The 27,239-nt window shown below is 38.7% G+C and overlaps 1 protein-coding gene across 1 annotated transcript; it reads left to right on the forward strand.

Moving 5' to 3' along the window:
* The first annotated feature begins 1,271 nt into the window (after positions 1–1,271).
* On the forward strand, positions 1,272–26,785 carry Hnrnpll (heterogeneous nuclear ribonucleoprotein L like). The gene is made up of 13 exons (XM_060364038.1): positions 1,272–1,976; positions 7,941–8,059; positions 10,326–10,563; positions 11,345–11,430; positions 12,085–12,181; positions 12,268–12,340; positions 16,288–16,359; positions 18,218–18,435; positions 21,082–21,203; positions 22,679–22,880; positions 23,323–23,380; positions 23,468–23,566; positions 25,753–26,785. The coding sequence occupies exons 1-13, from the start codon at positions 1,611–1,613 to the stop codon at positions 25,806–25,808; spliced, it is 1,806 nt and encodes a 601-aa protein (XP_060220021.1). The 5' UTR covers positions 1,272–1,610; the 3' UTR covers positions 25,809–26,785.
* The last annotated feature ends 454 nt before the right edge of the window (positions 26,786–27,239 follow it).

Raw genomic sequence — 27,239 nt, forward strand, 5'->3', positions numbered from 1 at the left:
CACTTTTCAGTTTCGTCAGTGTATTGCCAGGAGCCTCACACACACACAGCCGTAGTATGTAGAAACACCTGGAGTTGGGGTTCTAAAATGACAAGCGGTGCAGAGTATAAAGGAGAAAATAACAGGTTAAAAGCGTGATCAGTGGAAAATACAGTATCTTTCTGGGGGACGAAATGACTTTGGGAAAAAAAAAAGCAGCTAGAGAAGGAAACAGGAAAGAGCTGGGAAATGAAGAGGCCCGTTTAGACTGAGGGACAGAGACAACTGGTCTTGGGCAATTCTCCAAGGCTTAAGGAACTTAGGGCCCCACAGCTTTCTTCCCTGAAAGAAATACTGTACTTTTATTAACCAAGGGTCGGTCATTTAATTAGGTCACTGAAATCCGCTCCGGATTGGGTGGGGTGGGGTTTACTGTACTTGAACTGGATTACAAAGATAAAAAGAACACAGTTCCCACCCTTAAGCACACTTAAGTTTTGTTTTAAACATCTTGAGATAGGTATTAAAAGGCCTTTCCCAAAAAAGGCAGCAATTAAAACCTAAAAACAGTCTTTAGGCTTCCCAGAGGAAGTGAGTTGTGGGCTGGGAACCAATGGAATCGTGATACAGTTTCCTATTTTGGACAACGGATGACAGTGAAATGGATCATGCAGAACCGTGACAAGGGGTTTTAGACTGGGTTGAGAACGCGTTAACTGCAGCAGGGACTTGGCTAAGTGTGTCTGCAGCAGAACCCGGCTTGCAAACACGCCACACGCGGGTGTGCGCGGCGGCTCGTCTGGTTGCCTGGCCACATGCAGTAACAGCCCACAGCTGTTCTCCAGTATCCAGGGCGCACAGCCCACGCACTCTGATACAATTCTGCACACGCACTTTTGGGGCTGCGTGGGGGTAGGTGTGCGCAGATTCTCGCGGTTTCCCTCGCCTTTTTAAAAGGAGAAGAAAAAAAAACATTCAAATTAGCGGGAAGGCGGTTAGCACCCACAGCCCGGACGCTGCCGAACGCACCGCGGCTCGCCAGATTCCCCAGGTCCCGGGGCCTAACAGCGCTAACTGCCGCGGGGCCGCAACCGCTGCAGAGCCGCGCGCAGCGGGCGTTGCGCCGCCCGCACTGGAGCCGGGCGGGGGCGGGGGGGGCAAGCCAGGCTGGGATTTTGACGAACAGCTCCCCCAGCCAATTGGAAGCCCGATCGGCTTCGCCCCTGCCAATAGGAAGCGGGGCTGGCTGGGGGAGGGGCGGGAACGTGCGGGCCGAGGATTCCATCCCGCCCGGCGGCAGTCGAGGCGGGGTGGAGGCTCCGCCTGAGCGGCGGGGAGCGGTTTAGGGAGGAGGGAAGACCGGAAGCGACGGCCCCGGCCCCATCCCTACTTTCGCGTCCCCTCCGGGGCTGGGAGGCTCGGCGAAGCTGGCGGAGGGAGAGGCCGGAGGCTGGCTGGGTGATAAAGGGAAGCGTCCCCTCAGCCCGCGCTCCCTCCTCAGCCACGGGCTCCTGGAGTGCGCGGCGGAGGACGCCGGGGCCGCTCAGACCCGCGCTGAGGAGGCGCAGCCCGCGGCGGGGACGCCTCGGCGACCTCTGAGGCCCGTCTCCCACGCCGTCTCCACCGCCGCCATGTCCTCCACCTCGTCCTCCCCGAAGGAGGAGACGTACGAGGAGGACCGGGAGTTCGAGAGCCAGGCCAAGCGCCTCAAGACCGAGGAGGGAGAGCTCGTGTACTCGGCGGAGGAGGGCGAGAACCGCCAGGAAGCGACGCCGCAGGCGGGGAGCGACAGCGACGGCGGCGGCGGCGAGGGCGGCGGCGAGGGCGGCGGCGGCCGTGGCGACGACGGCGGCGGCGACGACGAGGGCGACGGCGGCGAGGAGGGCGACGGCGACGAGGAAGGCGACGAGGGCGACGGCGATGAGGCGGGGAGCGGCGACGACGAGGGCGGCAGCGGCGGCGGCGGCGGCGGCCCGCGGAGCATGCCCCAGTCCTCGGTAACAAAGCGCGGCGCCACGTCCCCTCCGGCGGCCTGGCCGCCCGCCCGCCCGCCTGCCCGCCTGCCCGCCTGCCCGCCTGCCTCCCCGAGCTGCTGCGCGCACTCGGCCTTATTATTTATTCACGGCCCTCGTTCCCCGGATCCCGCCGGCGGATGGGGCGGCGGGAGGCCCCGAACCCGGGGAGGGTCGCCGGGCGGGGGCGGCGGGGCGGGGGCGCGTGTCGCTTCCGCTCTGGGAGGCCTCGCCGCGCGCCCTCGGCGGCATCGGCCCTTTGTTAGGTGGGAAGGCTCCGGCCTGGACCAGGCTGTGCCGGGACCGGCCAGCCTACGGCATCCTCAAACGCCGGGCACCGCCACGGGAAGGTTTGCAGGGCCGGGGCTCCTGGAAAGGCGCGACTGGATGACAGATTCCGCCCCGTGACCCCCCTTTGCCCCCCGAACCCAAGTTCCCTCGCCAGTTTTAACTTTTTCTTTTAAAAAGTCTTTGTGGACAAGGAGGCCGAGCACCCCTTCTCGGGTAGTGGCTCAAGATGGCACTTGCGAAATGTTAGCAAAGTGTGTGGGCAGGTGAGAGTGGGTCTTGAGGTCCTCATTGCTAGTGTACTTGAAGTTTGTCTCCACAGGAGGAGGAAATGAATTCAGAGCTGTATTAAACACATTCCCTGAATCCTCCTTCATCAGAGACCCACAGCTTCAGTTTCCGTGCAGTTCAAGGGAACAAACCGATCCGAATGGTTTTGTCCCTTTTGGGGGCCCTTAAACTGGCTTGATGACTTAAGATAGATGACATTTAAGGTATTAAATGTCTTTAAACATTTAATAAATTTGAGAGCAAATGTTAGCGGAAGTTTGTGGAGTGCGCACGTCTTCCAGCATTCAGGTGTTCCAGCCCCTTTAATCAGAGGCAGCTCATCTTTCCAAAGTTGTTGAAACTTTTACTGGTCTAGCTTAAATTCAAAAACATTTTTAGTTACATGTGCGGGGACATAACAAGTGCCCGTGGCAGCTTCTAAGTTGAACTCCTTGGTAGAGTTACAAGTAGTTAGAGGTTTTGAGTCGCCCCTCCAGGGTGCTGTAGTCAGACTCTGGTCCTCTCTGCAAGAACGCTGTGTGGTTTTTGTATGAGCCCTTTCTTCAGCCCCCCTCCCCCCGCTTGAATTAAAAAAGAAAAAACTAATTGCATTCATTTGTATGTGAATTGGAGTGTAGTCTAAAATATGAAAGTCTTTCCTTACTGGAAGCTGTAGTTAATTAAAACAGCTTTTAAATGATCAAGACAGGAGCTACTGTATGGTAGTTATAAATTCAAGAACGAGGTGCTTTCACTTAACTGCATAACTGGGGCCAAGCCTGTAGAGTGATGTTGGCAGTGCAACTGTTTTTGACCCTACGGACACTCCTCTTCAGTAAATTAATTTAACACTACAGTTGATAAGCTAATGTGAAGTTTAATGAAGACTCATTTTTCCATTATCAAAATTTTAAAATGAGTTGTTTATGTGCATTGGTATTTTTGCCTGCATGTATGCTGTGTGAGGGTGTCATATTAGTTGGAACTGGATTACAGTTGTGAACTGCCATGTGGGTGCTGAGAATTGAACTTAGGTCCTGGAAGAGCAGCCAGTGCTCTTAACAGCTGAGCCATTTCTTGAGCAACCCCATTTTCAAAAATTTTCCATGTAATTTTCAGTACTGTTTTGAAATCATTGCAGTTAATGAAATGTGTACATAATTAAGGTAGAGAGTCTAGTGCTCCATGTTGAAATGTGGTTTTCATTTAACAGAAGAGTTCGCCCAACCTCAGTGGTCATTAGCCTATTGAAGAGATACATCTGTGGTCAGACTGTTAAAAGAATAAATGCAGATTAGGTACAGTGTTGAACTATCTTCAACTCAAGTTGTAAATGTGTGAAGTGAAAAGTAAGGTGGTTGACTTTTCATGATTCAGTAACTAAAGAACACTGTGACTAAGAGGAACAGTTAAAGTAGGAATTGCTCATTAGCAATGATCTCAGTGTTTGAAGGTAGAGAAATATGAAGCCTGGGTGTGGTACATGCCTCTAATTCCAGTACCCACAGAGGAGGAATTCAGGAACTTTGCTGTGGGGAGCCCACTTGAACTATCTAGTGAGTTCCAGATCAAGACTCTGGAGGGAGGAGAGGAAGAGGAGACTGAGAGGGAGTGGGATTGAGATTGATTATTTGAATGGTTTGAATTGGGCAGTAAGTATTTACATAGAGCACAAACTCCCAGGGGTTTTATTTCATTGGGTTTCACTTTTCAACAAAGCTTCATTATAGAAGTTCATGGCATGTATTATAGTTACTTTATTCTTGTGGAATAAATAGCATATGATTTATTTTTGAGACAGGGTCTTACTGTTTTAGCCCTGACTGGCCTGGAACTCTTTAGAGATCTACTTTCCTCTGCTTCTTATGTGCTGGGATTAAAGGTGTGTGTCACCATGCCTGACCAATTTATTTTGTATGTTTGTCTACATGTTGTCACTGTGTGCATGCCTAGTGTCCATGTAGGTCAGAAGAAGGCCTCAAATCCCCTGGAAACGGAACCTGGGTCCTCTTCAGAAGCAACCATCATGCAAAGCCATTTCTCCAGTCTCTATAAGCAGCAGATATAATTTATCAGGCATAATCTTCAATCTCATTAGTTTCTATATCTTCTTAATTTTAAGAAAGAAACCTAGACCTTCATACTAATGGCATCTCTTATCAAAACCAATTTATTTACCAAAAATAAATTAAGATGGAGTGCCAATTTATTTTGAAGATCATTTTTCAAGTATTGTATTCTAGTGAGTAAACAGACAAATCAAGGATTGAGTGATAGCCAGCCAGGCATTATAGTCCAGCTACTTAGGAGGTTAAAAGTCTGGAGCCCTGTGAGATCAAGACCAGGCTGGGCAGTGTGGTGAAACAGTTCCTAAAAACAAAGCCAAGAGCCAGGTACAATGGCATATACCTGTAATTACAGCAGTTCTAATACTTTTAAGTGGACAGAGGCTGGAGGTTAGCCTGGGCTATACAGAAAGCCAAGAAAGGTCAGGGATGAACTAGCAGTTGGGAAGAGGCAGGATAATCAGTTGTTAAAGACTAGCCTCAGCTGCATAGTGAGTTTGAGGTTAGCCTGGGCTCCAAGATACTGTCAAAATAACAGTAACAACAGAATTGCCCAAACAGAATGCGCCAAAAATCATAAATTTGTTAATAAGTTAACTACTTAGGTTTCTTTGTTTTTTGTTTGTTTTTTTAATTTTAGTAAGTAGACTTATAAGATAGTAAAACAGTAAGATGATATTGTTGCCCCTAAGATTTCCAAATGAAAGATTATAGCCATATACAAAAAAGTTTGATTGGCTTGTGAGAATTTGTCCTTGAGACTGCCTTTGAGTGGCATGTATATTAGCATGGTTATGACTAGACAAGCCTGAGCCTATTAGTGGGGATCCACTGTAGCTTGACCCAGTTTGCCAAAAGAAAGGAATGAAAAATTGTAAAAAGCATGCGAATATTGAAAGGATTTTTGCATTTGCTATTATATACATCTGGAATATTACTTTGAGGTTGGGAAATAATAGATACAAAAGAACAGAAGAGAGCCTAAGTATCACAAAATTGAAATGGAAAGACTACTATGGGAGAAAAGATTTAAAAATGATTCTTTAATTGGAGAAGACATGCCAAAAGTATTAATAGGTTCATAGTCTGTCCTTGAACAGGTGATGTGATGTGAGTGATGGAATTGTGAGTGTTTCTACCACATCCAGTTTAGTTGGTATAGGTGTGGGGATTATCAATCCTGCTTTACCCACTAGTTTAGAAATCAAGTACTAGGATGTTGAGGTAAGGGTCAGTGGTAGAGTACTTTTGTAGCATGAGAGAAGCATTGTGCTCCTTGATACCACCGCTGCATATACACATACCTGATTTTAGGGTGGGGAAAAGAGGCTCTGTGGTGTAGAAGAGCTCAGATTTCTTGTCATGGCCATATATCAAATAGAATGGTTATTTAGCAAGAGTGTTGTTAATGGTTGGGATATATTTTTTTGGTGCATGTCTGTAATCTTAGCAGGAAGATCAGAAATTCAGGGTCATTTTTTTCTGCTACATATAAAGTTTTAAGCTAACCTTGGATGTATGCGAGTTTAAGAAGCTACTATTTTGGGGTAGGAGGAGGATAGAAAAACAGCCTTGGAGGGAGTGGTAGAAATAAAGTTTGAAATGATGATAGCCAGGTGTGGTTGTGCACACCTGTAATCCCAGCACTCGGAGGCAGAGGCAGGTGGATTGCTGTGAGTTGGAGGCCAGCCTGGTCTACAAAGTGATTCCAGGACAGCCAAGGCTACACAGAGAAACGCTGTCTCAAACCAAAAAGAAAAGAAAATATGAGATTGTCGGCTTTTCAATTGGAAATAACTGGAATTTAAAATTTTTTAAAATGAAAGATAGAAGATAAGATGGGTATGGCAGAGTAGCATACTCCCTAGAAATAAGGTTAGTGAATTCTGTCTGGGCTAGCCAAGGTTACATAGTGAGAGCCTGTCTCAAACAGAATGGGAATGTAATTAAAGTTAGAGAAATACCAATGTAGATAATTTTAAGAGTTGTAGATCGAGTGGGAGTAAGAAAGTACAAGGAGTATGAGGTTGGTTTTGTTTTTTTGCCTCGAGGTTGAGAAAAAACATCTTTCCCTCAAATATTATAAGTGCTCTTAAATTTTTTTCCTTGGCAATAATATGGGGTACAAAGTTGTGATTTGTATATATTATGTAGACTAAATAACATTTTCATGTGCCTCAGCTTTCAGGGAATGACTGTAGTGTGGATAGTAAGTAAATTTTTTTGAGGGAGTTTAAAAAACTGGTCTATAATCCATTTTTTTGTGAGGAAAGACCAATTTGAAAACTAGCCATTCTCTACACTGTATTCCTCATAGTCATTATTCATGATAGGCAATTCTTAGAGAAAAACTGGCAAAGGTAAAAGGCCTCTTCAAAAATTACTGCCAAGATATAGTAATATGAGACTAAGACTCAAAACTGAATTCAAAAAGTGAATTTTATAATAGACTAAAAAGTGCATTTAGAAGCCATATGATAGACAGTTGGAGAAAAATGAAAGCAGACAGACTGTTAGGTTTACTTCATTGAATTATTTTTGTCTTATGAAAATGGTAAAGGTTATGTAAAAGATTATTATTGTTAGGAATGTTGAGCTATTTAGGGATGAAGTATTGTGATGCCCACAACCCTATTATAGTTGAAGGGGAAAAGTGTCTATGTGTCTGTTTATCCAGATATAAAGTGCAAAAGGGGAAGTAATATTGAGTATTTTATGAGCTGTAAAAATTACAGAATATCATTATATAATATGTAGGGCAAACAAAAATGTATTAAGCACTCAAGAGCCCACCACCTACTTCAGTAAAAAAAAAAAACAAAAAAAAAAAAACAGAAAAAACATTGCCTATCACCACATCTTACTGGCTTGAACACTTTTTGAAGACGTTTATTTTGTGCAAACAATTTCCTCCTACTACGTATGGATTCTGGGGATTGGACTTTGATGTCAGATGTGGTGGCAAGTGCCTGTGCCTTTTACCCACTGAGCTGACTTGCTAGTCTCAAAATCACTCTTTTTTAAGAAATAAACATTTCAGAGACAGTCAAATTCCTGTGTGTGAGACCAGCTTGGTCTACACAGAGAAACCCTGTCTTGAAAAACCAAAGCCTAAGAGTGGAAAATAAAGGAAGGGGTAGGAGGAACTTACTAGAAATAAATTTCAAATCAAATATATTTTATTCAGTTTATTTTATTTTGAGGTCCTTTTTGCTACCTTTAAGTTAGTCTTTGTGTGTGTGTTTGCTTTATAATGTAGAGCTGAATTTATTGAAAGATGCAATTTAGACTTGAAGTTAATTGGAAAATCTTTTCTCTTCCCTAGGAGGGAGGTGGAAGTCATCATAAGGTTTCTGTTTCCCCTGTTGTTCATGTTCGAGGGCTCTGTGAATCTGTGGTGGAAGCAGACCTTGTGGAAGCACTGGAAAAATTTGGGACAATATGGTAAGGACAGCAGGGATTCACAGGCATTGAAAACAGGATAGTGCAAGCCTTGCTTGATTCTTCAAGTTGGTATTTAGCATTGTATGTATTGTTTGCCTGTGTATGCTCTTCTATGGAAAAAACATCTACCTCCTGTTTGATTTATTTATTTATTTATTTATTTATTTGGGGGCTGGGGGTCCCAAATATATATAATATTATATAATATATATGTGATATATATAATAAATATATATATATATAATAAGGCAGGCTAGCTTGGAACTTGTATTCATTCTGTTTCAGCCTGTTGAATGCTAGGATTTTAAGTCTCTGCCATCTTTGGAACCTTTTTTGTTTTAAATTTTTACACTTACTTTTTACATTCATAGTGTGTGGAGGTCAGAGTACAGTTTGAGGGAATCAGGTCTCTCCACCCTGTGTGTTCCAGGGATTAAACTCTGTTCTTAAGGCTTTTGTACCCTTACTCAGTGAGATGCCTTGCCAGCCCTAACTTTGGAAACTTCTAAGCTTGTTATCTGGTGCTAGAGATTGAATTCAGAACAGTAAGTACTGTATATGCTAAGCAGACACTGTGCCAGTGAGCTTTAAGCTTATTTTAACCTCCCTGGGGTGACTAGTATGTACTTACTTTGATATGTCACCAGCTATTCAGCAAGTTTGTAGGTAAAAATTTTCATGGTATTGAATTGAAAATACTGACTTCATGCTCATTTGCCCTTTCATTTCTCTTTCTGTTTGGCCTTTCTCAAACTATTTTTTTAAAGATTAAAAAATTTGTTCACTGTCCGGTTAACGCTTGAGTTTGCTTCTAGCTAATGTCTTATTTGGGGTATAGAAAACTTTAAGAGACAGGGTCTCTCCTCGCATCCTTGGCTGTCCTGGAACTCACAGATAACGTCTGTCTTTGCCTTTTTAGTGCTGAGATCAAATAGACAGTAATTAAATGTATTATAGGCCAGTACCTTTTGCACCTTTATTTTTAATATTTCTGTGTTTCTTCTAGGGGGCATTTTTAACTTGGCAACAAAATTTATGTTATATGAGCGATAATAATTATTTTTACTTTTTAAAAAAGATTTATGTGTATGAATGTTTTTGTCTGTATTTATGATTTCCATTGAGGTCCTAAAAGAGTATTGGATCTCCAAACTTCAAGGGGCTGGAGAGCTGGCTCAGAGGTTAAAGTACTGGTGGTTCTTCCAAAGGTCCCAAGTTTAATTCCCTGCAAACCTCATGGTGGCTCATAACCATCCAAAATGAGATCTGGTGCCCTCTTCTAGCCTGCAGGCACACATGCAGGCAGAACAATGTATAAAACGTAAATCTTAAAAAAAGAACTTCGGAACTTCATTGAAGAATTTATTTCTAGAAGAAATATTTTCTTTGCTGGGATTTATTTTACGTACTATAGTAGAATCTACTGAGGCAAGTTCTGAAGAAATAGAATAATAGTTACCTATTGAGATCCTATAGTATACCAGACTGCTTCTAGGCAGATTGTTTGTAGTAATTACTCTTGAGGTTTATAAATGAAGAAAGTAGTTATTTACTGAACTATAAAATGATGTGTAATTGTTTTGTTTTTACTAATACTGCACTAATTGTTAGTTTTGAACATGAAGCTATGGGTCATGGATACCTGTTAAGCAGAGTGGTTTGAGTACCTGACTTGATTTTTTTTTTTTTTGTTTACTCATATGATTAAAACATGTTGATTCTATTTTAAAACAGTTGAAAATTCTTACTCCTATCAGTTGGGAATATGTTGTTTCTTCTGTCGTGGTCATAAAACGTGCACTGTGATTTTTCTTTTTCTTCCTGCTTTTTTAGACAGGGTCTGACAATGTAGCCCTGGTTGGTCAGGAACTCACTGTGTAGACCAGGCTGACCTAAGATCCACAGAGGTATTCCTGGCTCTGTCTTGAGTGTTGGGATCAATAAGATAATATAGGAATGGTTAGTTCTTAGTTACTCTTGTGTGGGTATTTCTGCTTTTTCTTTTTTGAGACAGGCTGGATTTGAACTTGCAATCACCATTTGCCTTTATTTCCAAGTACTGAGATTACAGATATGCCACCATGCTCAGTTAGTTTCTGCTGTTTAACTACGGGTTATCTTGATGTTTTCCAGTTACTGCGTGGGAAGGGTATTAATTGGGCTTGAGTAGGGCATGAACTGAATAAGTTTTCACTTGAGGGGATTGGAGTTTGCTTTTATATGACAAAATAAGTAATGTTGTATTTTGATATTTCTTCTTCTTTAGCTATGTGATGATGATGCCATTTAAACGACAGGCTCTAGTGGAGTTTGAAAATATTGATAGTGCCAAAGAATGCGTGACATTCGCTGCAGATGTGCCTGTGTACATTGCTGGCCAGCAGGCTTTCTTCAACTATTCCACAAGCAAAAGAATCACTCGGCCAGGAAATACTGATGACCCATCAGGAGGCAACAAGGTTCTCCTGCTCTCTATTCAGAATCCTCTATATCCAATTACAGTGGTATGTATTTAACATGTGTAGTTTTCTTACCTGCCATCTAGTTTTTGTTGTTATTGTTTTATTTTTTTGAGACACGGTTTCCTTATGTAGCCCAATTTGGCGTGGAATTTATGGAGATCTGCATGTCTTTGCGTCTCAAGTACTAGGATTTAAGATGTGCAATAGCATGCTTAGACAATGTTTTAAGATTTATTTTCGTTGTATATGTATGGGTGTTTTGTCTGCATGTGTGTCTGTTCAGCACATGTGTGCAGTCCCCTTGGAGGCTTTAAGAGGGCATCATAAACCCCCTGGAACTGGGGTTACAGGTGATTGTCAGCTTCTGGAAACCTAACCACTAGCCCAGTGCTTCTCAACCTGTGGACCAAGACCCCTTTGTGGGCACATATCAGATATCCTGCACATCCAATATTATATTACAGTTTATAACAGCTAAATTACAGTTATCAAGTAGTAATGAAATCAGTTTATGGTTGGGGTTCACCACAACAAGAGGAACTGTATTAAAGGGTCAGAGCATTAAAAATGTTGAGAACTACTGCTCTAACCTTGTTCTTTACCCTTTTTAAAAAAGTGGTTAATAACTGGGTGTGGTGAGGCAGGAGTGGGTAGATTTCTCACTTTGAGGCTATCTTAGTTTGCCTGGCCAGTTTGGCCTATACAGTGAGATCCTCTTTAAAAAACAAACAAAAAGCCCTGTTACTTTTTAGATGAAACAATGGAATATAATACTGTTTTTCTAAATATAAAAAATGAATAAATATACTCTTTTGTTCCATAGGATGTTCTGTATACAGTATGTAACCCTGTTGGAAAAGTACAGCGTATTGTCATATTCAAGAGAAATGGGATACAAGCAATGGTTGAATATCCTTTATTTGTAAATGTGTTACTGATGTATAGAATTATTTGTAATTCATACTGATTTTTTTTTTCTGCTTGAGCATTTCTGGCAAGTGATACTTTTCCCCCTTGACTTAAATTTGTTTTGCTTTTGAGATAGGGTCTTATTAACTCTGGCTGGCCATTGATTCTGCCATTTCTGAGTGCTGAGATTAAAGCTGTGCACCATAGCATCCTGCGAACTTAAAGGGAAAAAAGGAAACTTAGTTCTTATAGGGAATTTTACTATTTTGATAGCTTTGTGCCATGAAATAGTCCAATAAAGTACTGAGAATTAAACCTAGGGCCTCTATACGCTAGGCCAAGTACTCTAACACTGTTGCTTCCTTGGACCTATTCTCATTTTAAGAATAGAATAATTTTCTGTTTCAAAGTTGTAGATTGCCAGTCATCAGGGGGATAGAACCTACTTCCATTCACTATATGCTTTGGAAGGATTAATGTAGGTAATGATGTTGTGCTTTCTTTTGTTATTCTCAATCTTTAAAGATTTATTTAAAAATTTATCTGGGAAAACATTTGCAGAAACACAGTTTTGGTTGTCTTTTTAGTTCCTTGGGAATGAAGAACAGGTAGATTCAGGAAGCCCTCAGCCACATTTCCTTAATAGAGCTTTACATTTGAGTCAGTCCTTTGCGCCCAGAAAGCTAAAGCAGCACTCAATGGAGCTGATATATATGCCGGATGTTGCACACTAAAAATTGAATATGCAAGGGTAAGTATTTCTTTTCAGCACTCTACCAAAGAAATATTTATACTTTGGGTGTTCAGTTTAAACTTACTTGTCTTCACTTTTAACAGCCAACTCGTCTAAATGTTATTAGGAATGACAATGACAGTTGGGACTACACTAAACCTTATTTGGGAAGACGAGGTAGGTATTTTACACATTTTAGAATCTACTGGGATCTGCTGAGAAGTTTTTACAAGCAGTTAATTTTTTTTTTTTTCTGAGATGAGCTAGTTTAATGAAAATGAAAACCTTGTTGCTGAATGCTTTTGTTGCAAAAGTCTGTGTAATGCTGGAAATTAACCTTGGACATTAGTGCCCCCTACTGGTATCTGCTGAGTTTATTTATATTTAGTTCAACAAGGAGCCCTCACATACAGGCACGCCCGCAGTTCAAGGACTTGCATTTCTCCAAGCAGCTCTCTCTCTTTGGAGGAGAGGAAACTGACTCAGAATATTCCTTACAAACTGCAAACTTGCACACTGCTTCTCTATGGAAAGGACTTTTCCCCCAAGCTGGACGAGGCACTAAGAAGGATAGAGGACTCCGGCAGGCTGACTCTACACCTCATCATGCACAACATCGGCATCAGCAAAAGCCCTCTGAAAAACTCAGACTTGCAATTCACCTTGACTGCATACTACATGCATCATCACCCCAAGTTTTAAAGGACGACATTTAACAGTACTTCAGACTTGCATGGGATGAACACCATGATAGACTGTGCCCATTTATTCAAGTTGTATGTATATCGATCTGATTTCCCTTGAGGTTTCAGTTGTAGATTTTTCATTTATGAAAACTAGACATTTTGCGATGTTGTAAAGTTAACTGCCCATTGATGTAACTGTTTTCAGCTTAGATTTAAATTGTTAATTGGCTTTTAACCCGGGGTCAGTTTATCTACAGGCCTTGGGAATTGATAATGCTCAACCAATCCACACACATTAAAGATATGTGGATTAGAAAGGTATGCATTTGTCTGGGGATAAACAGGTCAGTCGTACTGCCCTGTGTATGATCCTCAGCACAAAAAAGTGCACATTTGTGGCATTTTAAGTTTGCTTTGCTTTTGTTTTTTCCTAATTATGGACACTGATCAGAGATTTTAACAAAATGAAAAGGTGCATTATATGTAAAAGATGTTTTTCTGTGTGGTTTGATCTTTGTAAAAGTAGCTGTTTGTAAGTTGTCACATTTTGTAACAATTTAAGGGTTTTTTTACTTATGTTAATTTGTGTAACCAGAAAATTTGACATTTCAAATATAGATGAAAATATCATGTCCTTTCAAGGTACAATATATTTCAACTTGATAAATCTGAAAATTACGAGCATTTTATTTGAAATTCATTTTCACCAATAGCCTATCAATGCTAAATTTCATAAGCATAGATTTTATTGATAAATTGTAACTGGTAATTCTGGAATATACAAATTAAAATGTTTATCTTGTAAAAACAAGGGGGCTTCAGTATTGGCTACAACTCAACTACAATATTAATGTTTGAATCACGTTAGAAAAACTCAAGATGAATGTGTCTGTACAAGTTAGCTAGAAAACTTATGTCATCCAAAATCTCTTGAGCAGTGGGTACTCTGTGGTGCATGTACTTCAGCAAAACGAGAGAGTAAAGCACAATGTGGTCCTTTGCATGTTCAGGGATTTAGATTGGCTCCTTTAGCTTTCAGTTTCCAGAAAATCACTTAATCTTGTGAATGAAATTGTAAATAAGTTTGTTTTGTAAAATGTAGCTTTGTTAGACCCCCAATTTTTTTGATACTTACAGAAATTTGCTTGGTCTATATGGTGCAGTTACCGGAAACCAAATCCTTAGGAACTCAAACAACAGGACAAATGGTTGATGAGAAATTGCTCACTTCTGTCCACTGGCAGTTCTTGAAAACATAGATTTTCAGTGTGAACTTTGGCTTTTATTTACTCATTTGAAATAGTTTTGGTTGTATTTGGGTTAACATATATTAAAACATAATAGGTTTCTTTCTTTTTTGGGTCATGTTTTGGAGACAGTGTTTCTCTGTGTAGCCCTGGCTATCTTGAAACTCAGTCTATATAGATCAGGCTATCAGAGAGCTGCAGGCCTCTGCCTTCTGAGTGTTGGGATAAAAGTTGTGGATTATCACACACAGCAAAATATTTTTAATGTGTATTCATATAAAAAGTCTGAACTTTTATAAAGGCAGCTTAATTTTTTCATGTAATTCTAGTTAGATAATCTATTTAGAAATGTGTAAAGTAGATATTTAAATAACAAAACATAAACGAAGTAAAATAATTTATGCTTTTGAAGAAAAATACTCTCGTTTTTCTAATTTTTTATTGATAGGTAGCTTTTCTGGCTAGACTTGCAGCTTATAAATATAAACATAGTTTATGTAAGACTCTAAGCTTGCCTCAGATTGACAGATTATTAAAATTAAATTATCTGTTTTGCCCAAAGATCTTCATGAAGAGTCATATGTGGTGCGTGCCAAATAGTCCTAGCACTTGGGAAGCAGAGGCAAAGAATCAGGGGTTTGAAGTCAACCTGAGCTTTGTGAGACTCTGTCTTAAAACAGAACAATCAATAAAAGACATAGAAAACCTCAATAAAATAGAATTTCATTTTTTAAAATGTGACTATATTTTACTACAGCAAATCCTAAGCCTAAACAGTTAAATTCATAAAAACATGGTTCTTATAAGAGATAAGAAATTGAATTTAAGTGTTTGGTGTTATCTGCTTAGGCCGATCTGCAGACTGGATTAATTTAAGAGGATTAAGACAAATATTGGGAAACCGTGTAAGAAAAAAGGTTTGGGCGTAGAGAAGCAATGATTGAGGAGGTGAGGTCATAGTAACTGTTGAAACATTTCCAAGAATGTTTCAGTACTTAGTGTAAGGTTTTAAATAGGTTAGAATGTGGGTGAAGGATCACTTTCTATTTTGTATAAAAAGTAGTTTTGTAAAATTTAGGTTACTGTAAATGTAAAGACCGATAATGGATGCCTTATTGCATTGCTGATACTGGCCAAAAGGGATGGTTAAGACGGTTTTGTTTTATTTTTAATTGAATAAAAGTTGAATTAGATGACCCTCTTCAATCCCTTTCAATGGTATGATAGCTTGGTTAAAATACGTAATTAAGAATAGGCTTCTTTGGACTGATGTGAAAATTAAAACATTTCTCACCTTCCATAAATCTCACTTGTTTGGGTGGCTAAGGATGTTTGGGGCACTATTATTCAATAAGCAAACGTCTAAAAGTATTGCGTAATTTGAAATCTGCTAATTGACACTAAAAGTCCTATTTTGGAAGTAATTTTTAAAAATGATCTCTCAAATAAGATTTGAGGAAATTGGCATGCTGTTTTTGAAAATTAGAGTATTGTAGTATTCTTATCCAATAATGTAGCCCCCTTGGTTAGGTTTATCTTGGCGAATTTAAACTCTGGAGGTTGCTCATACTTCTGCTTGATGTTATGGTCAATAGAAAATGACCTATCTATGATACAACATAAGCCAGTGATGTGCAAATTTTCAGCTCTCAAATCAGTAGGTGTTTGTAAATATGTGTATGTACATATAAAATACTCTGTGTTTACTGATTGTGAAACCATGTAATACAGGTTGTTGTTGGCTTATGCTGAAACTTCTTGAAAGAAGCCCACTTTGAAAATGTGTTGCTGTTGAAGCTAATAGTATGATTCAGGTACTGTCTTTCAAAGTACTGCACTTACAAGCTTGTTTTAAAGAGATGTATTGGTAAAAACTTCTGTACAGTGTCAAGCTCTAGCAGTGTGTACATTGACTTCCTGCAAAGCATCTAAACCTTTAAACTTGAAAGTGTGATTGTATTTGGCATTTATCAAGAGCATAATTTCCAGTGGAATTTGTTAGATAGAAAATTGTTTTCTTAAACTTTTGGTGTTTGTATTTAAATTGGCTATGAATGGATGTTTAAAATTAACCAGGAGTCATATTTCCTTTATGAAGTATATGGATGTTTTGAATGGATGTTTCCCATGTGAAAACTCTTTACGTACTTGGATCAAAATTGTTAAAACCATGTTTCTACTTTTGTGTCAGATAGAGGAAAGGGTCGCCAGAGACAAGCCATTTTGGGAGATCATCCTTCTTCATTTAGACATGATGGATATGGTAAGTTGGTCAGGGCCAGAAGGTACTGGGAACTGACCAAACCCTGGTTCCCTAGAAGAGCAGCAAACTCTTGACTGTTAACATCTCTTCAGCCCCTCAGCTTATGTTTGTGCACTTTAGGTCTCCATTTTAGTTGCTGCTTCTGGGTTCTTTTGTTTTTTTCAAAATAGGTTTCTCTGTGTAGCCTTGACTGTCCTGGACTCACTTTGTAGATCAGGCTGGCCTCGAACTTACAGAGATCCGCCTGCCTCTGCCTCCCCCAGTGCTGCACCTGGCTTTTTGGGTTCTTCGTAATTGCTATTAACGTACTCTCTGCCTACTTTTTAGTGCCTCGGTTTCTGCACCGTTCTATTCTGTTACACACGCAAAAAGCTTAAAAATGAAGTTGTAGATGCAAAAACGATAGTTTACAAGTCTTAAATTTGGCAAGTTTATTCTGAAATGAAGATTCTCGGTAATTAAAAGATGTAGCAGAGAGAGAGTTTTCCATTAGAATTTTAGATATTTTCTGCTGGGTTCTCAATTTTATTTCTTTAATGTGTCTTGCCTATGTGTATGTCGTAAGGGTGTTGGGTTCCCTGGAACTGGAATTACAGACACTTCTGAGCTGCGCTGCCATGTGGGTTCTCTGCTCCCAACTGCTGAGCCATTTCCCCACACATTCCCTCCTACGCATACACTTTTGTATGTGAGATGGCCTTTTTGAATTGAGTTACCTGCATTATTTAGACTTGTGCATAGCTACTAGACCTAAATAGTAGATGCAAATCTGTGAGATGACTTGGTGTGTAAAGCTACTGGCCCATGTCGTAGAACAAGAGAACAGATTCCTGCAAGTGTTGTCCTCTCTCTCTCCACCATTATCATACACATCGCACCCACCCCCCCAATGAAGTTCTAATGGGGAATGGTAGACTTATCTGTGGATGAGTACTAACTAATGAATCCTAGCCTTCATTTACTGAGAGTACATTAGAGTACAGCTTTATAAAGATTATTGTACAAATGTATAAGATTGTAGAGGCAGCTTTTTGTAGAGCTGAAAATGCTTTTTCTTTTGTGGGACCTTGTTTGAAGCTGGGTCTTACTTTGAAACTTTGGATAGCCTTAAACTCACAGAGACCCAATTGGCCCTGCCTCCTTAGTTTTGGGATTAAAAGCATGCACCATCCCACTGGCTTGAAAATGTTTTTTTTTTTCTTACATTTATATGAAGGTAGTTTCATATATTTTATTATGTCTTATTTCTCTAAAAGATTGCCAGTTTTTTTTAAATTGGAGTTATAATTTACATATAGTAGAATTAATAGAGTCTATATGGTGGGTTTTCTGTCTTGTTCCTTTTTCTCCTTTTAAGAAGGATCTCATAATCTAGAGTGTCCTCTATGTAACTAAGGATGACCTTCAGTTCTGGATCCTTTTGCCTTACCCAAGTACTGGATTATAGGTGTGTGTTACCATGTCTGGCTGAATTATGGTGTTATATGCATGCATGCATATATACATAGCCCAAAGCTTTACACACTGCTCCCTCAATCATAGAGACTAGTCTTAAACCTTTTGAAAATATAAATTTGTGTATACACACACACACACACGCACACACGAGAACCCTAAGTTTGTTGGATCTGGTACATATATAAATGCTGATTTGATTCGTATACCTGAGGTTTTTTTTTTGTTATTCGTTTGATGTCCATGAAACTAATATTGAGGATTTAATTTGTGGGGATGGGGTTACAGCTTACACAAGGTCCTGGGCTCTTATATGGTGAAGTACACCTACTAATTTTTATAAATTGGAAATGAAAATATATACATATGTTGTACTTATTTATTATTTTGGTCTTTTTTACAGGATCTCATGGTCCATTATTGCCTTTACCAAGTCGTTATAGAATGGGCTCCAGAGACACACCTGAACTTGTTGCTTATCCATTACCACAAGCTTCTTCCTCTTATATGCATGGAGGAAGTCCCTCGGGTTCTGTTGTAATGGTTAGTGGATTACATCAGCTCAAAATGAATTGTTCAAGAGTATTCAACTTGTTCTGCTTGTATGGAAATATTGAAAAGGTAAATTTTATTTTGTTAGTTTATTTGGGTGTGGATATCTAGTAGTAATTAGGAAAATGCTAGACATTTATCAGGAGCATCTAAGTTCTATCTGTAACGACTCATGTAAGCTTTAAAAACTTGCAGGAATAATAATTTGCTGGTTAGTAATAAAAATGTTTTAAATATACAGTATAATGAGCTAGGTCCAAAGCAGCGGTTTAATCCTCTACTAGTGTAGTAAAACATGGAGCCTGTATTGACTAATATTATATTAGCACTGGTTTTTCTACTTTGTGATGTTATAAATGTGATACATTTAATATAAATCGGACTCTAAATTTAAAATTTGTCATACCAACAAGAGATATGTTATTCTTTCTGTAATCCTAAGAAGCAGCAACAGCCTAGACTTCAGTGATAGGATCACATGAGCAAAAAGTTGATGTTGATACTCTACAGTATACTGTGTCGGGCAAGCTATGATGTTGGATCAACTGGCTATATTTAAGTTCATTTTTAACTTTGGATGTGTTTATTTTAGTAGTTGAAGAAAGCCTATAATTTTTATCACTGCAAACAGTTTTTTAGCATTTAACATGTTAAACTATAGAATTTGAAAAAGCAGTTATACTCATGGAGCTAGATAATTCTGTGTCTCAGAGCTTGACTTCCGGGGGGGGGGGTCTTTTTATATACTTGCTTTCTAAATACCATTATAGGAATATCATTTTGTTTAATGTGTATGAGTGTTTTGCTTACATGTACGCCTGTGCATCACTGTGTGTGCCTGGTGTCCATGCAAGTCAGAGGAGGGTGTTGGAGCTTCTGAAACTGGAGTTAGGAATGGTATGAGCCACCATGTGGGTGCTAGAACAAAACCAGATTTTTTTTAAGAGCAGTAAGTGCTCTTAACTGTTGAGCTCTTAATAATCTTAGAGGAACAGTTTTTATTTGTACCCAGTTAATATTTAAAAGTTACCCACTTTGATAGAATGTTTCAATACTGTAATATTGTTTTCCTCTATTATAAGTGAACTTAATGATATTTTCCTAGTGATAAGACAGTATAAACATGTGAGTCACTGGTGTGGGAGTGGGAGTGGGAGCATGGCTTAAAAACTTGGTATTCCTAGTCTTGAGAGTCCTAAAATAAGAGTTGTCTCCATTATTTCATCATACTAAAAAGAGGAAGAAAAGAAAAAAATACTTCATATTTGCTCTAAGGGTAGGTAGACAACTAAATTCAGGACATTTAATCTATGTCTTTTGTGTTAATTGTCACAATTTAGTTTTCGGTATGTTGACTAATTCTACTGTTTCATGTTACTTCAGATTTTAAAAAACTTTTTATTTATTGTATTTTATCTGTGTGGGTGTTTTGCCTATGTAAATCAGTGCCAGTTGTGTGCCTGGTAGACAGGGAGGCCAGAAGAGGGCTTTAATCTTCTGGAACTGGAATTACAGAACGTTGTGTGCTACCATGTGGGTGCTGGTAATTAAACCAGGATCCTCTAGAAGAGCAGCCAGTGAGTGAGTGCTTTTAACAGCTGAGCCATCTCTTCAGCCTCCAGGTGTTTAATAATGTTAAATGATGAATTATGGAACATAAAACTCAAACCATCATACTTCTTTAAGTTTAAAGATACTCATATTTAAACTTTTCCAATGATTTAATTTTTTAAAGATTTGTATGTATGTAATGTTTTGCCTGCATGTGTATGTGTTGTGGGATGTGTGTGCCTGGTGCCTATGGAGTTGAGAAGGCATTGGATCCCCAGAACTGGATGGTTGTGAACCACTCTGTAGATGTTAGGACTCAAACCTACAGGAGCAATAGTACTCTTAACCACTGATCCATCTTTCTGTCTCTTTTTCCATTTTTTGGGGGGTGGGGGGGGGTGGGATTTACAAGAACCACATTAACTTATACTTAAACATATATAATTATAATAACCTAGATTTTAAGGATATTATTGGATTAAATCAAGGAATAAAGTATTGCCTACATCAAAGCAACAGAGTTCAAGTAAAAAAAAATTTCTGGTAATATTATGTTTTATTCAAGTACAGGTATGATATAGAGTGCTAGGGTATCCCTTTAAAATTAAAAAGGATGGAGATAAATAATAACTTATGATTTACATGTATTCTCTATGTTCCCTTGAGGCTAACAGGTTAGAAAAGTGTGTTCAAGTTGTCATGCTTACTGTTTGGTTTAGTAGTTCTAAGTACCCAATAGTGTAATGCTATTCCTATCTAGGGCATTTTTTTAAAATTTATTTATTACCTTGATATTTCTGATTTACTACAATATAAAGGTTGAAGATGGTTATATTTACCGTTAAATTAGTAGTGCCTAGCACAGTGCTTATCAAAACATACTAGATACTCAAATATTTGTTTGAATATTGATGAAATAGGCTGAGTACCTGGGAATTCTGTCATCTTGATTTAGAGTGACAGTCTGACTTAGAGGAATTAAGTAGATTACCTGTAGACCACACAGTCTTGGGGTGCACCTGTGCTCTGTGTGCTGTAGAGTTCAATTACAGTCTCCCCTTTAACTTGACTCAGTTTGGTAAGAGTTAAGGCTATCTCAGAAGGGACAAAAAATAAGAGTAAGATTTTAAGAAATTATCTTTGGGGGGATTTTTGTGTTTTCAGGTAAAATTCATGAAGACCATTCCTGGCACAGCACTTGTAGAAATGGGTGACGAATATGCGGTGGAGAGAGCTGTCACACACCTCAATAATGTGAAACTATTTGGGAAAAGACTTAATGTTTGGTAATTACTTGTCTTACGTTATAAATGTCTTGAAATTCTTGTTAATCTTAGAGTGTTTTGTAGTAACTGGGCTTATAGCTGGAAACAATTAGTATTACTGACAAATTTTAGGGTTATGTAATTGTAGTAAGATATTTTAAAACGCCACACTCAACAGAAATGGTATGAAGAGGTGTACAGAGGTGGAGAGAGACAGAGACAGAGTGGGAAAGTGTAGGAGAAGAGGAGATAGGGTGAGGTGCCCCAGGAGAGGGAAGTCGGGGGAAGAGAAACCAAGGCAGAGAGAGTGTGCATTGATAAGCTTATATCTGGTGTGTACACACTGGTTGTGCTGGTCATGATGATGTCAGGTAGCAACCAAGGAGTAGGCTTGTGAACTAATAGTAATTGTTCTAATTTTCTGTATATATTTTATTTAAAAGTAAAAAAAAATAGCTGGGCAGTGGTGGCACATGCCTTTAATCTCAGCACTTGGGAAGCAGAGCCAGGCAGATCTATGAGTTCAAGGCCAGCCTGGTCTACGAAGTGAGTCCAGGACAGCCAAGATTGTTACACAGAGAAACCCTGTTTCTGGTGGGGGAGGGATAAAAGGCAAAAATATTTAAGTATGTATACGTTAGTTCAAGTTGAGTCCAAAGAGTCCAGAAGAGGGCTTTCATGTCCCTGCAGCTGGAAATACAGAGGGTTGTCAGCCAGTCAACCTTGGTGCTGGGGACTGAACTGAGATCCTCTGTAATAGCACTGCAATGGCTTAACCACTGAGCCATTAATCCCGGTCTCCCTACTCTTTAGTTTTATTATCACAAAACAATATTAAAACAGGTAAGTTCTTAACATGAGAATATATTTTCTTTCTAATTGATACCTAAAATATAAAAATGATTGATTATAACCCAGAGTGAATGCACTTGATGTATTCTGTTCAAGTGTACCTATTGATTCAGCCAACCATAGTTGAAGAATGTTTATGAGAAAAATTATATCTGTAGGAGCATAAACATAGTATTTTTAAATAATATAACTATATCTTGCATTTATACTGTGTTAGATATTAGACGTTTATAGAGGTGATTTGCATTATAAAGAAGGCAATAAAATCTGGTATAGTGGCATATATCTGCTATCCCAGCGCTTGGGAAGTGGGGGCAGGAGGATCAGAAAGCCGAAGTCATCCTCAGTGTTATATACTGGGTTCCAGGCCAGCCTGTCTCAAAAACTACAAGAGTAAATAATACAGAAAGATGTGTATAGATACATGTGAATACTATTATGGCATTTGATAGAGAGACTTGGCATCTTGTTTGTTCTTTCCTTGACAGAGGGGCGGGGTTCCTGGAACAATGCCCTTGGGTTCCAGTGGTTACCTGTACTGTATACTATATACACCTTCTTTTCTTGAGTCATGGGAGTATTTGTGACAGCTTGCTGTTTTTTATCTAACAAGATATACGGTATTTTTCTTTTCTGATCTTCAGTGTTTCTAAACAACATTCAGTAGTTCCAAGTCAAATATTTGAGCTGGAGGATGGTACAAGTAGCTACAAAGATTTTGCAATGAGCAAAAATAATCGCTTTACAAGTGCTGGCCAAGCATCTAAGAACATAATCCAGCCACCCTCATGTGTGCTGCATTATTATAACGTTCCACTGTGCGTCACAGAAGAGACCTTCACAAAGGTAGGCACTGAGAAAAGTGCGTAGACAGTGTCGCTCTTTGTGTTTCAGTTTATGTGACATTTCATAGTTCACTCTCATTTAAACCTTTTTTGAAATATACTGCCTTTGTTTGTTTGTTTTTCGAGACAGGGCCTCTCTGTGTAGCCTGGGCTGTTTTGGAACTCATTCTGTAGACCAGGCTGGCCTTGAACTCAGTAGAGATCTGCCTGTCTCTGCCTCCTGAATTCTGGGATTACAGGCGTGCATTACTGCACCAGGCCTGCTATAACTCTTATAACGTGAGGAATGGTGTGTACTTTCTGGAATTGTACTTCCTTTCTTTAGTATTTAGATAACTTTAAAACCTGAGGAAATGTATTATAACCAAAGAATTTGTTGTTTTGTTTTAATAAAGAACTATATTTAGTTAAATTTCTGACAAAGTTTTACCTTTCCTTGTCAGTTGTGTAATGACCACGAAGTTCTTCCATTCATCAAATATAAAGTGTTCGATGCAAAAGGTAAGTGAGCATGTCTTGAAAAGTTTTCGTGTTTTTCAGCAAGATTGCTGACAAGTAATAACTGGGTTTGTGTTTGTTTTGTTTTAGCTTCTGCTAAAACTCTCTCTGGGCTGTTGGAGTGGAAGTGTAAAACTGATGCAGTGGAAGCTCTGACTGCACTAAATCACTACCAGATACGAGTCCCAAGTAAGAGTCACAGGCCTTGTCTTCAGAAGAAATGGCTGGGTTTTATTTAGTACTTGTTAATTTTAGGAGGATAATGAAGGAAGTGCTAAGGAAAAAAAGTAATCAACACTGCATTGACTTGACAGTAGTCACACAAGATTTTGGTGGGGCTTGAGGCTATTTATTTCCAGAGGGTTGTTCAGAAACATAAATGAAACTACAGGGACATTAGGATTCTCGGGATTCCGATAAAAATCTGCAGGATGTGAAGGTAAGTTGTTTTCACTGTAAACAAAGTTTTAATAGTCTTGTTTGAGATAGCTAGGAGGTGTTTGGGGAAAAAGAAATGAGACCCTTCCCAAAGTTCTATGAATTTCAGCCTTAGGCTTGGTTCATTGCTGTCATGACATGAATAACCTGTATGAGCTCTTTTCTTTCCATAAAGGCTTGAGCCACCACCACATGCCTAATAGGTGCCATTTTAAATGTGTAATAGTTACTTTTCCTTTAAGAAAGTTGTTTTGTTTACATAACCACTTGTGATATATTACAGTGCCCATTTACAACATTGAGTCACATACCTTCAGTTTTTACTACCAGCATGATAGCTAGAAAAAAAAATACCAGTGTTTTAGTTTAAATAGCCTTTTTTTTTCATAAACAAAAACATGCTATAAACAGTTGAATTATAAATTATGTTCTATAATTTACTTTGATTCTGGATTTAAAGAATATTTAAATTTCATCTTTTAAAAGTACTAGCTAGATGTAATTTTAGCATTCAGGAGTAGGTTAGTAGGAGGATCAAGAGTTTGAGGCCAGCCTAGGCTATATGAGACCCCATTTCAACAAAATAAATACTAAAGTGTATGAAGAAAATGAACCTTACTGAGTGTGATGACGGCGGGGGGGGGGGGAACAGGGGGAAACAAAATGTTGCAGGATTGGTGGTGCCAGCCTGTAGTTTTAGATACTCAGGACACTGCCTGGGAATGTCATTTGAGCCCACAAGTTCCAGGACCAGCCTGGGCAACATAAACAAGACCTCATTCCAATAAAAAAGGGAGGGACACAATTTTTAAAAAATCACTTGAAGGTTTTATGTGTGGAAACATGCTTTAAATACAGCATGCAAAATGTTTGTGGAGGGCCAGACAGAAAAATAATATTGCCAAATGTTGAAAATTATAGATGATTGGTGGTAAGTTTCTGGGACTTTATTAAAATCTCTGTTTTATATGTATTTAAAAACTACTACCTCGCAGGATGTGGTAGTGCACGCTTGTAATCCCAGCATTCTGGAAGGCAGAAGCAGGTGGATTTGAGTTCAAGGCCAGCCTGATCTACAAAGTGAGTCCAGGACAGCTAAGGCTACACAGAGAAACCCTGTCTAGAAAAACCATAGATAGATAGATAGATAGATAGATAGATAGATAGATAGATAGATAGATAGATAGATAGATGTTTCCATAGACATTAAGAGATACCTCCTTGAAATATACAGATGTAAGTGTATAGTGGTTTAAGCTTTTTAAAGTTACTATCAAGATACTATACCATTGGCAAATGAAAGTGAACTCTGATGAGACAGCTGTTCAATTCTGATAGTACTGATCTTTAATGATGAATTAATTCATTTGAAAAATTACAGGTTTTTTTGTCTGTTATTTTTTTGTTTTGGTTTGGTTTGGTTTTTTTGAGACAGGGTTTCTCTGTGTAACAGAGTCCTGGCTGTCAGAGATTAGAGATTCACCTGCCTCTCTCTTCCAAGTGCTGGGATTAAAGGTTTGTGCCAGCACAGCCTGGCTTCCACAACTATGTTAATTTTTAGAGCAGTTTAACAGACTATTTTTATGGAGTTTACTGTAGTTGGGGCAGTTAATCTTTATCTTACATACAGAATTTCCTTCCTGGGACCAAAGAGATGGCTTCGTAATCACTGACTGCTCCTTTTAGCAGCAGTAGTAGTAGTAGCTTACTAACACCAGTGCAGGGGGTCTGGCACCCTCTTCTGGCTTGTGGGGGCGTCAGGCATGTACATAGTACACAGACAAAACACTCACGCACATAAACAAATATTTAAAAGTTGTCTTTTGTGTTCCTGTTTCCAGTAGTACAAAAAGATAGAATAATTTACTAATTCAAAGTAAATTTTAAAATTTTGATGGATTATTAATATTAACCTCAGTGTTTTTCAATTTTTACAGATGGTTCCAACCCCTATACATTAAAGCTTTGCTTTTCTACATCATCCCATTTATAAGAAGAGAAGAGCATGTTAGAGTTTATGTTGATCTTTATTACAGTTTTAAAGCTATACTTCATCAAAAATAATCTAAAATGTTTGATCTAATGTTGCCTTGCTTACTATAAGATTCTGTTCTGTAATAAACATATTTTGCCTCAAGTAAATTTGTTGTTAACTTAAATATTGTTTTCACCTTAACATAGAGTACCATAATGTAGACTGTCTGCAGCTTCATTGTAGATTATACAAATGTATGATTTCTAACATTACACGTTTTGTTCCATGGTAAAAATATATTTGCATTCTTAATGGTAATTATCTGCAATGTTTTTGCATTGTATATGAGATTAATGCAGGTGAAAGTGTTGCATTTTAATCTAGAATTTCTACAATAGATTAAGTCTGTTACAGTTACTCATATTAAACATAATTTTATTTATTATTTTAATCAAATTTGAGAATGACATTGCATATGTTGAATCCAAGAACTATGGATTTAGCTGGTTTCCATTTCTACAAGGCTTAATAGACATAAACACTTGTATGGTATGCTCTCAAACTCAAACTGATGTGTTTCTTTTAAAAAGTCATCATCCATTTATACTGACATGCTTCTGTTCTTAGTTCAGTTTGGAGGTTTTATAAAGTTATAATAATAATAAGTTAATGTGTTCATCTTTCCTGTTTTGCATGTGACCTAATCTTAAAAGTACGTGTAGTATTTGACATTGATATTTTACTACTATAGAAATTAAAATTAACAGTTCCTCTTCTATATTATAATCTGGATTCCATAAATGGGTTTCAGAGAACTTGTCAGCCCTTCCAAAATTGTGTGTAGAATTTGGGATATTTGCATTTTTATTTCTTAATCTTTGATCCATCATAATATATGTATTTTTCTATATGGTGTAAGATTTAAGAACTGATTTTATTTTTGATCAAAACAGCTATTTGTCTCAACACCATTTATTAAACATTCTCCCTCTGGATTTGTTTCTTTCTCTTTTTAAGTAATCTTATACAAAGATTGTTACGAAGTTCATATCTTATTTAGAAAATGGAGGTAACCATTTTACTTTTATTTTTTAAAAAAATGTTCCATCTTAGTAGAAGGGGTAGTCCATAATTAGCAGCAACAGTTGTGTGACTTTTAGATTATTAAATGGGCTTTTCAAGACCCATTTAGGTCTTATAAGACTTTTCTTTTGAGACAGGGTTTTTAACTTAGTTCTGGGTGTCCTGGAACTTGCTTTGTCATCAAACAGAGATCCTCCTCCTGCCTCCCAAGTGCTGGGATGAAAGGTGTGCGCCCCCACACCAAGCCATTCATTTCTAGGTATAACAGAAAATTCTAAACATTTCTTTTAGAATTGAGTCAAAGGCTTAAAATGTATTCTTTTAAAAATTTTATTGTTTTACATGTGTGGATGCTTTACCAGCATG

The sequence above is a fragment of the Meriones unguiculatus genome, chromosome 1, assembly GCF_030254825.1.
Source record: "Meriones unguiculatus strain TT.TT164.6M chromosome 1, Bangor_MerUng_6.1, whole genome shotgun sequence".
Taxonomy (NCBI): Eukaryota; Metazoa; Chordata; class Mammalia; order Rodentia; family Muridae; genus Meriones; species Meriones unguiculatus.